At 42.0% G+C, this 14,002-nt stretch overlaps 2 protein-coding genes across 5 annotated transcripts in view; both read right to left on the minus strand.

Annotated features, from left to right (window-relative positions):
* Positions 1-7,730, minus strand: part of agfg1a (ArfGAP with FG repeats 1a) — a 29,311-nt gene extending 21,581 nt beyond the window's left edge. For 3 of the 4 annotated variants that reach the window (XM_027016850.2, XM_027016849.2, XM_027016847.2), the window contains exon 1: positions 7,323-7,730. In XM_027016850.2, the coding sequence (XP_026872651.2) occupies positions 7,323-7,489 (167 nt within the window). In that variant the 5' untranslated portion in view covers positions 7,490-7,730. The remainder of the gene's footprint in view (positions 1-7,322) is intronic. The other variant, XM_027016848.2, reaches the window with a different exon arrangement.
* Positions 7,731-8,616: 886 nt separating this feature from the next.
* Positions 8,617-13,290, minus strand: mrpl44 (mitochondrial ribosomal protein L44). Its single transcript, XM_027016813.2, has 5 exons — positions 13,100-13,290; positions 12,166-12,388; positions 10,497-10,742; positions 9,999-10,177; positions 8,617-9,742 (listed from the first exon to the last, which is right to left on the minus strand). Exons 1-5 carry the CDS (start codon positions 13,276-13,278, stop codon positions 9,565-9,567), a joined length of 1,005 nt encoding a protein of 334 aa, XP_026872614.2. The 5' UTR covers positions 13,279-13,290; the 3' UTR covers positions 8,617-9,564.
* Positions 13,291-14,002: the final 712 nt, after the last annotated feature.

Below are 14,002 nucleotides of genomic sequence, written 5' to 3' on the forward strand. Positions count from 1 at the left end.
GGAAGTTCTCACAGGAATATTCTGTAGGAAATGACTGGGGGTAACAGAGAAACCCACCCACATATGGAATGTGTTTACACAGTAACTGACCCCACCTCACAAGGAACAAAGACTGTGTGCAGTGGATGCTGTAGAGGTCTTAGGCCTTTCATAGATACCACAGTGGTTTGCTACTAAGACATAATGCCAATGCAAGCAATTTATTCCTACAGATTCCAGTGAATTTAACAGACTTGGATTAAATCATTAGTGAGCTAACCAGATTCAAATCAGTGCAGCTCTAAACAATCAAAATTTCTGTCTGTCAATTCAAAGCTCCATTATAGTAACCCGAGGTTAGCTCCAAGTTAGCCTAACAGCAACACTGAGTAACAGTTATAACAACTATAACTGTAGTATGCACAGTGGCAATCATTTTTGAAAAAAGTCAGTCACTGCAAGACAATGCAAAATAGAGCAGAACCCACTTCGAGTGACTAATTTGTGCTAGCAGAAAAGGAGCTCTCAACACACACACACACACGCGTGTGCCTAAAGGTCACCTATAGTTGCTTGCTACATTCGAGACTCTGAGGTGAGAGTCCAGCTTTGACGTCCTGTCCTGCTGTTTCCACTTCCTGTTGCATATGCACACCACATGCTGCTGATGCAGCACAAGGCGACACACTTCCTGTATGCTCCCACACTCACGTGCACACACGTGCAAACAGTGCTACTTGACCTCTTCTCTTTTTCTCTCAGAAAACCACAAGAGCTCATCACATCGATCTTTCTAATATTATCCATCACTCAGTTTCTGAGCAGTGATCGACAAAGCATGGAGCATTTTGCCCAACACATCTAATTAAATCTTACCTAAGGCCAGAGGAAGAGCACTGAACACATTACAGGATATTACACACAACACACATTCACTTTACCATAAACAACCACATTAGTGAAAATAATCACAAATGAAAACAAATGTAACAATAAGATAATTGTAAAGGGCGGTAAGGTACAGTCATAGAGTAGGTTTAACTAATATAATGGCCACAAAGTGTAGATATTAATTTTAAAAAATGAATTTTTATTGCATTATTTTTCATCCATATATGCACTTAAATTAATTAAATGAAAACATCAGCAGGTATGGAAATTATACTGATTAGTAAGATTTTCGTATTGGAACATGCCTGCATCATTTGTAGTAAATGAGAAACAGAACATTGCAAAAACAAACACAGTGAGATCAATGACTCCGTTGAGCCAGCACTTCAGATGGCTTCAAATCCTTACCACAATACATATATGGTTTCTCATATGGTTTATCTATATAGTACTATAAAGTCATGGGTGAGGTTCCCAAGGAGCATGTGCACGGTCACATTTATAAATGTGCAAGTTGATCAAAGTATCTGCCAAATGCCATAAATGTAAATAGGGAATCCTGATTAAGGACAACATTCCCTTCCTGTTATGACTTTCACAAGCTTATAACATACATTTGTATCTGTGGTATGAGGGAGTGAAGGTGCAGGGCAGGATCAGACAAGTACAGTCTTGTGGCCTCTTTGGGCCATGAGGCTTGGTAAACAGAGGGTTACCTCCCTGCTGAGATCATGCAGCGCACTGCCCACCCCCACGATTGTAGAATTATCAGTGCACTTCTGGAAATCGACTGTTATTGTCAAGCTCCCTGGCATTCTTGCATCATAAACAAAACTCTCAAAAAACTTCAAAGCACGCCGGCGGGACCCTGCTCCGGAATGGGTTAAAAACATGTGCATCAGAACAATTCCCACGAGAGGGGTGGAACCTATGGCTGAGACAAAGCGTGGGGCATGCAGGATGCTGGACGCGTGCTTAAGAATCGGGGTCGCTCGCGACATGGTTCATGATGAGAAAGAATAACATATGGCTTTTCCTGCGCCTTGACACTGCCCCCTCCCTTCTGAGCGCAGATGTAGGATGGTGAGTGGCTACAGGAGTTGTAACTGAATAAAAGAACAGCGGGTCTGTACAGCAAAGCTCACAGATGCTTTAAGTATAAAGGCAGGTCACAGGCATGATCAAGATAGCTCATTCAGGGGACTCAAATGAATAAAATGAGCAAATAAGCCATGAGGCATATGACGGTCTGACCTAGCATGGAGACACGATCAGAAACAGATCACGCATGATGCGTGGTTCATGAAACACTATAATTTAAATAAAATGGACAGCTGGGCATAGAAGGGTAAAGTTGAGTGCACACAGGACTGGAGCCCTGGACTTTTTGTTCCAGATAATTTGTGAAATCTGTCCCTGCACCTGTCACTAGCACTTGAGCAGCATGAGAGGTTCAGAGTAGCTGCTCCAGTAAAGCGGATGAAGCTTAAATATCACTGACCTAACACCTATACTTTACTGAAAATAGAAATGTAGCATGTGTTTCTTACCTTTGACACTCCACAAAATAAAGTGAACAACCCATTGCACACATTGCCGCAATGCAATAACATACGATTTGCTTAACAACTCGACAACTCCTCCGAGAAGATATACTGGATGCTGCTAATGCTTAGCTACAGTCTAAGGGTCATCTTAGGGTTACAGAAAGTTTCTCAAAGGTTGCCTCTGTCTTGCTATTTAGTAGCAATGTATGACAATTGTGTATGTGAATTTAACTTTAGCAGAAAATATCTAATTTCCTTATAGAAGTTTTAAAACATTTATTCAGTTTTATTATTGCAAGGATCATCCCTAGTTCACACATTTGAAAAGATTTTTTTAAGCAATACTGATATGGTGGTAATGGTACAGTACAGTAAAGTACAGTAACTGTTCAAACCTTTAATTATACTGTTATATACTTTTTGACACACATCCCACTTCTAGTTCAGAGACAATGTCTGAACCAGTTGCGCCTGGCCATAACATTTTCAAGCATGTTGTGACAATCAGTAGAAACCTGTGGTGTGAACGATGTCGGATGAAGCAGGAAAATACAGGAGTCAAGTCTTGCAACCATGCCTCATTCTAAATGTCTCCATATTGTCCCCTGCTTGCATTTTGCGGAGCAAATGAGCATGTGAAAGAATGTGTAATGGGAGTGGTACTGCAATTACAGGATTTCAAAAGTCATGCATTCTACTTTTGGCCTGAACCTACCAGCAACACTTGCATCCTGACTTGATATTCCTGAAACCTGTACAACTCCCAATCGCCAAAATTCATGCACAAGGCCATGCCTGCCTGCTGACCTGAGGAGGGGTTCTCAAGGCCATCTGCACTGTCAGGCTACCTGAAGTGCCCCAAAGCACGGCCACTGTGGCACAGATGCCAAAGCAGTCAGTCCAGCTTCTGAAAGAACTCCATTATCTCCCTCAACCTCGCTGAGTACAGAGCTGTCACTCTGCTGGGAGAGCCACACTGCACAGTCTCTACTGCACAGACATGGATCCCGACTAGAGACATCTCCCAACTTAGACAAATAGCGGCACTGCTCAACTGCCAGCATTAAATCAAGACCACCAGCTGTACTATAAAGCAGGGCTATTCTCACAGGTCTCACAGCACAATGCATGCTGGCTTCTCTGATCTTATACACTAGAATGAGAACAGAGTACTTGGCAAATAGCTCCTGGGTTGAATTAGGTGTGTTAGAGCAAGCAACACACTCCTGTACTGTGCAGTATGGCCATTGAGCTCTGGAATTTGACAACCCAGCCTCCAGCATAAGAGAGCACTTCAAAGACAAAGACAATGCAGACCTGCAGCCACTCTCAAAGAGTCACATTTGTGGTGCTAATTTAGAGCCAAATGTAGTAGCCTATTAAAACTGTTTATTAAATTGGATATATATATATATAAAAAGCATTTAAAAAGGTAAAATATTTTGATTTAATCAGTTCTAATGCTATGCTAAAGTTTTTCCCAAATAAACAAATCTATAAAACAAATCAACTGCTTATGTTGTCAGTTAGGTAGCAAGCTGCTTATAGTAAACTCAAGATGCTTATAGTACATCTTCTAGAAGACCCACCCACACACAAAAACCTGAAACCCAAGTCTGAAAAACCTAAACAAAACAAACAAATTTTCAAACTCATAATAAAAAAGAATCAGCTGACTACAAAGATGACTAAAGGGGAGAATTTAAAAATATATTTAATTTTTATTATTTAAGATAAATGTTTACATTATGAGACTTAGGCTCGTTTTGTTTCTCTTGAAATTTCATTTAATGCGTCAGACTTAAAAACTTCATACACCTCATTGACCAATCAAACCATAATAACCAAAACGCCCAAAGAAGAAAACCCACTCCACTCACGTCCACCTCACCAACTCCACATAGTACACAGTACGTCACTCTGAGTTCAAACACACAGAGGAGAAAAGGACAAGCTTACTCATTAAGCCAAGTGACAACTCCACCCCTAATTTAAGATGAACCTACATGAACTTAACTAACCTAATTCCTGTTGTATTAACTTTCGTAAAAATATTTTCCCCTCGTTTATTCAGAACAAACACCATCACTGTCCATTAATGCTTATATTATCATCATCATTATGTAAGCAGGTATTACAAATCCCATATGTTAGCCATTATGCAACCATTGTAAAAGACTATGAAAATATCCTGCAGGTTTATGTCTGTGCTTCCCTGTCTTCCTTTCCCTCTTCCTCTTCAGTAAGCTAATTATTAAAAATTACTGAGTAAATAGTGATGAAAGGCTCACTTCAGTCTAACAAGTCATAAGGCTGCAATTGTTTCAGATTTACTCTGCAGTAGAAGATCTGCCTGCATTACTTGGAAGAATTCACTGTCAAACAGTGACATCCAGAACTGCCTCATTGAACAGCCAATGAAAATGCAACTTCGAAGGTCTTTATGTAGAAGATCAATATTTGCAACAACCCAGCAGTGCATTAGAATGCGCAGGGTGTTTACTTACCTGAACATGGTGTCACGGAAGGACTGAAAAACATGGCTTACAGCACTAGATTGGCTTTGATCATCCTAATACCTGGAACACTGTTGTGCAACATTAGCCCAGGCCAGATGACACTGCGACTGACAATTACCGTTTGTCCCAATTTACTCTCCCACTGTGGGTTTATCAGACAGACTGTTCCGTTTTCCCCAGACAGGTTAATGCCAGAGATGGAGTCAGTTCTGTTGCAGCTTGCCCAATTAAGAGAATCAATAAAATTTTGCAGAAAGCAAAATCAATTTCCTTCCTAAAACATAAACATGGAAATACATAAGCAGGGCTTAAGTACAAGTTACATTTTGAAACAGGCCAAGAACTGAATAAACCATCCCTACGTAATTTGGCTGTCATTATTATTTCACATTTAAATTTTTCCATCTTCACAAGAGTGATCCTATCAGAATGTACTTAAAATAATGATACTGATGGACTGTGAAAGGGGGTCAAACTGGAATTAAACCCAATTAGATCTCAGAAATCAGGGCATCTAATTGTTCATACTATTAAAGGTGCATATGAATACAACTGGTGAAATAAATCACAGCTGTCCTTAACCAAACCTAAAGCAAGCAGAACCCCTTCAAATTGTTAGGGATTCATATGTGTACTGTAATAGTTCTGTGATTTCATAACAAGTGTAAAGAAATTTATAGAAACTTCTAGATACCACAGATTTATGAAGTTTGTGAACAAAGAGTCTGGATTAATGAAATTCACATGCTACGTTTGAAGAGGTAATAACATACTCATTAAGTTGTAACCAAGAAAAATGTTCTTGGTGCATAACAGACCAACAGCTACAGTGATGGGTAAATTTAAACTTAGACTGATGAGGGAACATTAAAAGGGTGAAGTTCAGCTTATCATTTTCTTAAACATTATGCAAATATGTTCGAACTTTCTCCATACATTTATTAAGCATTATAGCCTCTGATAGTCAAAAACTTATTGAGAACCAATAGCCCTTTAATCACAAAAGTACAATCGCCCTGCCATGATGCGTTTTTCTACTGGTCTCTACCGCACATCTTGCGGACAGGAATCCACTTTCTGGGAATAGGTCAGAAGAAGTATAGTTTCTTTAATAACCTAAGCGCTGAGCTATCGTATTCCAATCTGAATCCGCGTTTGAGGGCAATATCAAAACTTTGGACCTAAAGCTGACCAGTTACGTAAAGACAGCGGAGCATCGTCGTGACATCGCTATCATTTACATCACAGCTACGTTAACTAGTTAGCATTCTAGCTACATACATTTCAATACACCGAAATAACCCCACGAATTATAGACTACGCAGTCAAACATGCTGATAGTATGCATGTTAGTATGACAGTATGAATATTCATCAACTAACCGTCAACTATTGCTGGCTTACTAGCTAGCTAGAATAGTATGCTAACAACTACAAGGCAAAAGCCTATCCCAAGTCAGTTTCCAGGAAATACTTAACGGTTAGTTTTATGGCGGAGGTTTTGATGCAAACGTTATTAGGATACCGTCTTAGACTTTAAGACAAAATATGACCCAACTTGCTAGCGACATGTCAAAAGCACGACTGCTATTTAACAGCTTGCCAACTAGCTAGTTCAATAGAACGTGCAACAGTTTGTGATCGGTATGACTTGGCGTACACTCCCAAATGGGTCGCCAACACGTGAACATGGGCCAGATAGTAGTTTTTCACAATCCAGATTAAATCAGTTAGTTAACTAGCCAGTTAACTAACTTTAGCTGGCTAGCATGCGTTCAATAAGTCAGCCAGTCTCTCATTTAACGTTAACCGTGGAGTCCATGTGGCTACACTCAGAGGCCTTTCTAGCTAACGTCATTTTACCAAATAAATTAGCCTAGAAACAGAAGTTAACGTTAATTCGTAGAATGATCTTTTGACAGGGAGCGTGTTCTTAAGATGAAGTGAGCGACTAAGCAAGACAGCCACTTTCCATACTGTTGTTTGATTGAATGAAGTAGGTAGCTAACTATGTAGCTAGCTGGTTGTTCGTCCCTGTTGAATGTATGAAGATAACGGGGACGCGAGCCTCCGCTCAAACCAACGGTTCAGTAGCTAGGTAACGGATTATCGTATGCTAACCGCTAGCTAACCAACTGGCAGTCAACCAACCCCCACCCCCACCCACCCTTGCCATGCACAAAAATGTAGACGATAGCGTTCAGAATAGTTGGCAAATTGCCCAGTGCAAGTTACTTGGTCAAATATGCGCACAGATGAAATACATAAATCTCTCCCGTTAAATGAACAAAAAGGGCATCGCTAGCTATCTTACACGGCTACGCCAGTAACGACTGTTCGCTCTCCTAGTTGGCTAGCTATTTAGCTACTTCTAGCTAGCTACTTACAGAATGCCTGAGCAGGAGGTACAGACGAAAGATCCGACCGTCATGTTGGCATAGGTTGGGCCGCGTTGATCACAGTCAAAGCACTTTCGGTTGGGAGGTAAACTCGTCATTTCTCTGAGCATCTTCAGGTGTTTCTCCTCCTGTTTTCGCTTCGCACTCGCCGCCATAGTCGGGGCCGTGGTAGTTGAGACAGGGTAAAAAGCAAACCGGTAAAAGGCGTTAACAGCTACAAATCAAATACACTTCGGCGACTCACTCAGACCGACTCTCAGACGACTGGGGGCACCGGCACGGGGCGGCAGTAAGACGGACAGGGATTCACTACAGCCTCACGTTTCCACGAACAAGGGGAGAAGAGAAAGCGCTGTGGTGTAGAGGGGGCTCTCACACTCGCACCGCCCGCTGGTGGTTTCTAGGCGCAAACTAGCAACACCCAGCAACCTGAAACTCGACTTCACTTCTCTGCGTGAGTGACCTAGTTCAGAGAAGGAAACTCGACGGTGAAACAAAATTTCATTTTCTCCAGCTACCACCAAATCTCTCTCTATCTATCTATGGTGGTGCCCAGTCAAACCCAACACTGGTTTTCAGGTTATCCGGCGTTATTTACAAATTGAATGTTTCTAGTAAACTGGGCTTTTGTCTTTATACATAATCATTCCTGTCATCCCGTATAATAGACTGAAGACAATTTATTCAGATAATTATCAAGCCCTTCATAAATCTCTGAACCCAAATCCCTAACGCTCATAGTCTCCGTTAATTCCGCATGAATGAATAGGTAACATATAATAGCCAATTTTTAGGCAGCCTAAAGATTACTGATATAGAATGTGTCCACATAAATGTATTCTTTTGATGTAAAAACATTCTGAACCTACCATACAAAAATGAATTCATCGTAATAATTATTCACTATAACAGCTTTTGTCATTCAGAAATGACATCTGTGTTTGCACTAGAGTCCCAAACAATATGAACGTCCAGGCAAAAAGATCACACTTCTGGACATCCATAGCAGGGCAGTCAGACTACTCCCTGTAAACAACTGGAATTACTGATAGCAACCTTTCCAAGTCACTGAAAGATTTTTCCCTTTACATACAAAAAGAAAAGGCAGTCAGCTGTGCATCATCACAGCTAAAAATAGATATAGCACAAACCTGGGTGTAATGTGATATTTCATAGACTCTTTTATACTGTATGTGGTCTCAGATTACAGCTTTACCATATTTAATAATGCTTTTAGCATTGTCACGTTTAAATGATTCCTTCTTAAAATGAAGAAGCTTCATTTAATATTGGGGGGACCTTTTAATCATCAATGGCACCATAGCACATGAACAATATACAATGTGAGGACCTCAAAAGAAAAATCTTAATCACAAAACACATAGATGGATTACTTTGTTTATCCAAGAAATCAAGCCTGATGTTAACTAAATTGTACAGTACTCCAGACAGTCGGTGACCTGTCAGGATGAGACATGTCTACTGCCTTACCCTTTTTCATAATTTTTATGCATACATTTTTACAGCTTTTATGTGCACTGTGCAATTTCAGAGAAAAAATGCACACCCACTGATCTTCCTGTGGGAATCAGTCCAGCTGCAGTTTGCATTTAAAAAGGATCTGTTAAAGCTCCATCCTAACTGCAGGTCAGAAACATTTTATCATCAAGTGGCTGGCCAATTAATTTAATCAGTTTGTACACATAATTTTACCAAACTAGTCATAAAATTGTGTAAAAATAATTTAATGCAGTTGGAGCCATTTTCCTGAGAGTGAAGCAGGATGTAACAACACGCCTAAATATAAGGAAGAATATAAAATACTAGGCTGTCATCCTCACAAGTGTCTGACTGCAAGAAGCTGGTATACTGGAGTGGAGTTTCAACCATCTCGATTTAGAAGCAAACTGCTTCATGTCTGCTGCTTTGTAAAAGATGAAAAAGGTGCAGAAAAAAGAAAGAAAGAAACAACAACAGAAAAAACCCCAGCAGCGCTCCCGGGATGAAGATGTTTCCACGTGGCTGAAGGAGAGTGGAGGGTGTGCGTGCTAGTTCTGTAAGTGCGGACTGAACAGAGAACTACATGTCTTTTTTTAGACGCTCACTTCTACTGCGGCAAAATTAATAATGGAGGAGAGCCGTGTTGTTGAGGGTGGACCTCGGCGCTTTGAGCCGCTTCACGGACGCGGAGTGGGGATGCAGGGAGGAGACAGGGAGATCAGAGAGTGCACTATCTGCTGTAGAGAGCTTGGCTGGCTGCTGGCTGACGCTGCTCCTGGGCGGGGGAGAAGTCGAACGGTTTGCGGTTCTCCACGTAGCCGAAGAGCTTCCGCAGAGCCACACGTGCTGCCTCCTCTTCTGCAGAGGAGAGAGTCTCGCCAGGACCCTGGGCCAGCAGCTTCTGATCACTGAGGCACGCACACACACACACACACACCCCGCCCAACATGTGAGAAACAAGAAAACAGAAATGTGGACCATTTGTTATGGCCACATTGTACTTACGTACTCAAGCAAGTGTACTCCCGGATTTAACACAGAATTTAACCGCAGATAATCTGTAAAATGTTCTTTAATGGCCTTTCACTGGCAGTCGTGCATAGACGCCTGGACGCTCATCTGTGTGGATTTTTCCACCTCGCTAACATTCTGCCTGCGACGTACCTGTACAGGCCGACAAAGTAGAGTGGAAGGACTGTGCTGGCACCGGAGGCCTGGATGAGGCGGGGTTCAGGGAGTGCCACCCCTCTGCGTCTCAGCTCCTCCACCAGCACACCCATGGGGTTCACCACCTTCCACATATCGAACAGGTCCTTCCCGATCAGCTGCGTGAGCAGGAAGTCCTGCAAATACACCAGCCAGGCTTAAAGTCACGAAGCTGTCAGTGTGGATACAAGTACAGCGGTTCAGAAATGAAGTGGATTCAGTACATGAAATGATTGAAAATGAAAAAGTAATACTTCATCCAAAATGCTAACATAGCAAACACTGAAGGAAAGCCTTTAGGAATCAGGTAAAATTGCCTCATGCATATTTGTGGTCTGGGGACTGATTTCAAGGGGTGATTTTTTTTTTTTTTTAATATATATATATAAATGGTTAATTTATGCTTAGAGAGGAAAAGACTTATTGTAGATCCAGTGTAAAGACAGCGGATCTAACCCTGAGGAAAAGCCCCGCCCCCTCGGTCCCACTGCTCTGCTCCAGGGCACCAATCACAGCGAAGAATGTTCCCTGAAGGACATCATCTGGAACAGGAAACTCTGCTGTCAACGCCAATTCCTCCATAGCAAGGTTCCGTGCCACATGGCACATGATCTCTGATCCCATCAGGTGACCCACAATGGCTGCTGCAGCCTCCTGGGGCAGGCTTGGGAAGTTGCTCCTGCACCAGTCCATGAGGAAACCCTGTTTAACATCATTCATTCAAAAAAAAAAAAAAAAAAAAAAAAAAAAACCACACACAAAAAAGTAATTAACTATAATGTAAAGATCCTCTAACTTATCAGCAACATCATTCAAACCTAATGTTTTTTAACCTAATCTCAGTCTACGGAAGAGATCAGAGACTAAATATTCCTTTAATTATAAGACCCATTAATCTGAACAGTTGGACCTGCTGCTTTGAGCACCATGGCAAACCAAAATTGGACAGGAAAAAAGACAGACAGGACAGTGATATGACAAGAGTGAATTTTCTGTTATACTCGATTGACTGGCTGGTATCTGAAACTTGAGTTAGTAGCTGTTTATATCAGCATAAATCTCTAACAATTTCTGTGTTTATATAGAGCCATACCATACAGGCCTGTAGGAGATCAATAGTGTATGATTAACATACATACTTGCAGACCAAGTATATGTACCACTACATGTATATGTACTGGTAAATCAAAACCTTCTATAGCCAGACGGAACCATTGCCATCGCTTCACATTAGAAACAAGCCTCAGCCTGTTGATGGGGAGATGTTTGAGAATGCCAAACTTTGCAGGGTCTGAAAGCACTGATTTAAACCAGCCTGCCTCATCACCCAACATCACCAGTATAAACCACAGAAATACCCCGTCGTAGTCCCAGTGTGAATTCCAGATTCACCCATTCCAAGGCCAAGGTTCCAGCATTGTGCATTACCAGTGAAAGACAACAAATGACATCATTCCAATCCCAATGTAATATGATGCATTACCTGGTCGCGATCCCAGTGTAAAGACAAACAAGTTAGCCAATCCCAGTCTCAGTCTAAACCTAAACAATTTACCCAGTCCCAATCCCGGCGTACACCCAAACATTCCCCAGTCCCAATCCCGGCGTACACCCAAACATTCCCCAGTCCCAATCCCGGCGTACACCCAATCATTACCCAGTCCCAGCGTAAACCCAAACATTACCCAGTCCTAGTTCCAGCGTAAAAACCCAAACACTCAGCATGAACCCAAACATTACCCAGTCCCAATCCCAGTGTAAACCCAAACATTACCCAGTCCAAATCCCAGTGTAAACCCAAACATTACCCAGTCCCAATCCCAGTGTAAACCCAAACATTACCCAGTCCCAATCCCAGTGTAAACCCAAACATTACCCAGTCCCAATCCCAGTGTAAACCCAAACATTACCCAGTCCCAATCCCAGTGTAAACCCAAACATTACCCAGTCCCAATCCCAGTGTAAACCCAAACATTACCCAGTCCCAATCCCAGTGTAAACCCAAACATTACCCAGTCCCAATCCCAGTGTAAACCCAAACATTACCCAGTCCCAATCCCAGTGTAAACCCAAACATTACCCAGTCTCAATCCCAGTGTAAACCCAAGCATTTTCTCATCCTCACCAGTGTAAACTGCTCGCCATGTTCTCTCAGCTCGGTGTTGTCTCTGAGGTTGAGAGCTGCGGCGCCAGCGTCCAAGCCCAGCCCACGCCGCCTCTCCTCCTCTGACCGCACATAGCAGGGGTTCACGAAGGCCGTCTTCAGGAGCTCTGTGGAGAAACGCTCCTTCAACCGGATGCTGAAGGCCTCCACCTCCGCATGGTAGTCCCAGTTAGGCTGCTGAGAGCTAAAAAGAGGGAAAATATTTACTAACCAACAAGAAGAGTAACCCTGCTTCACAGTGCTACACTGTATATTGTATGCATGTACATGCATGTATTTGTGTGATTAGGCATTTGTATATATGTTTGTCTGAGATGGGGTTACATTCACAACCAACAGAAACAACTTAGTAAACAACAATTTAGAGATGCTTTCTAGACTCAAACTCCCCTGACTCAACGAAACCCACTCTCTGGGGTATACAGCCTTTGTGGGATGACTGTCACTACACTCAGACCACAGATTGAAGTTGAAGTTGAATTTGCAATTCTGCACTACTGTAAGCGAACCTATTACAAACTAAAATGAGTTTCTCGAATGACACAAGCTAACTATATTAGCTCGATCATGAGACAAGGATAAGCCTAAGAAGCAAGATACCAAACAAACAACTGCTGAAAACGACTAAGGATTTCCAGTTTCGTTTAGAGGTTCAGACCAGAACAGAACATTTGGTGTAATTTACATCACCCTAGCTGTCTTCGCTCTAATTATCGTGACGGGTCTGATCGTTAAGTCCTTGAATGCAACTTCCAGCATACACCCAGGTAAAGACTAAAGCTATAAAAGAACAATACGCTGACAAGCATGTAGCTTTTTAGATAGATGGCTGGCAACATAAGGCTCCGCTACCAACATGGCCTTGAGACGATCCTTGGTTAGCTGGCAGACTGACCGTGGCTTCGGTGGCGGCGGCCCTTCTATCCTCCTTATTCTGTTCATGATCAGCGTATAGGCTTTCATCCATCGCTTCTTCTCCCTGGTCTGTGTGAAGACTACAGATCTGCAGACACGCTGGTAATGGACACCAAGAGCTAGCACACCTTGACTCACAAGCAACCTGCACGCCGCCATGACGGCAGATGACAAGACAATATCCGGAGGAGGTACTCTTCCAGTTTGCGCATTCGGGAGGTCTGAGCGCAGCGGCACCACGCCATCGGAGGACCAAAGTGCAAAACACGAACGTCTTGCACTTGGCAGTGGCGTTAATGTACCGAGAATAAATTAAAAAGCGCTTGTTAAAACCAGGTGTGCGCTCTGAACTGTACTAAGGAACCCCTTTTCCTGCTTAAATAACACCACGTTACTCGTGTATTACACCTTTAAATGGTTTGGTTTGTACGCTGCAATTAAGAGGTTTACCGGAACGTTGACGCTACTGTTTCTAACAGTAGTTCAAGGGTAGCGGAATGCTTGGAATAGATCTACTCACATGATATTAATTTTTGGTCAAAACATACATTTACCTTAAATTCAAGAAACCACGGAATATATAATGTAGTCAACACACATTTAGATCAGGTATTTTAAGTACATTATAATACTCATTCATGCACTTTCTTTCCCTTAAGTGAAGATTTTACTAGTAGGCCTAATACCAGAGTTGTTAGTATGCATCTTAACAAAAAAAAAACAAACAAAAAAAAAACAGACAGACAGAAAAAAGTTTCAGCCAGTGCCAAACCAGTGCTTTCTCTCCTGAAAAGGAAGATCCAGTATAAATGATAAGTGACCAGTTATTGCTGCTGTTGGTATTTATTTAAATAAATACTCTCTATGGTACAGTGTATATGAC

This window comes from Electrophorus electricus, chromosome 15 (assembly GCF_013358815.1).
Source record: "Electrophorus electricus isolate fEleEle1 chromosome 15, fEleEle1.pri, whole genome shotgun sequence".
NCBI classification, from domain to species: Eukaryota; Metazoa; Chordata; class Actinopteri; order Gymnotiformes; family Gymnotidae; genus Electrophorus; species Electrophorus electricus.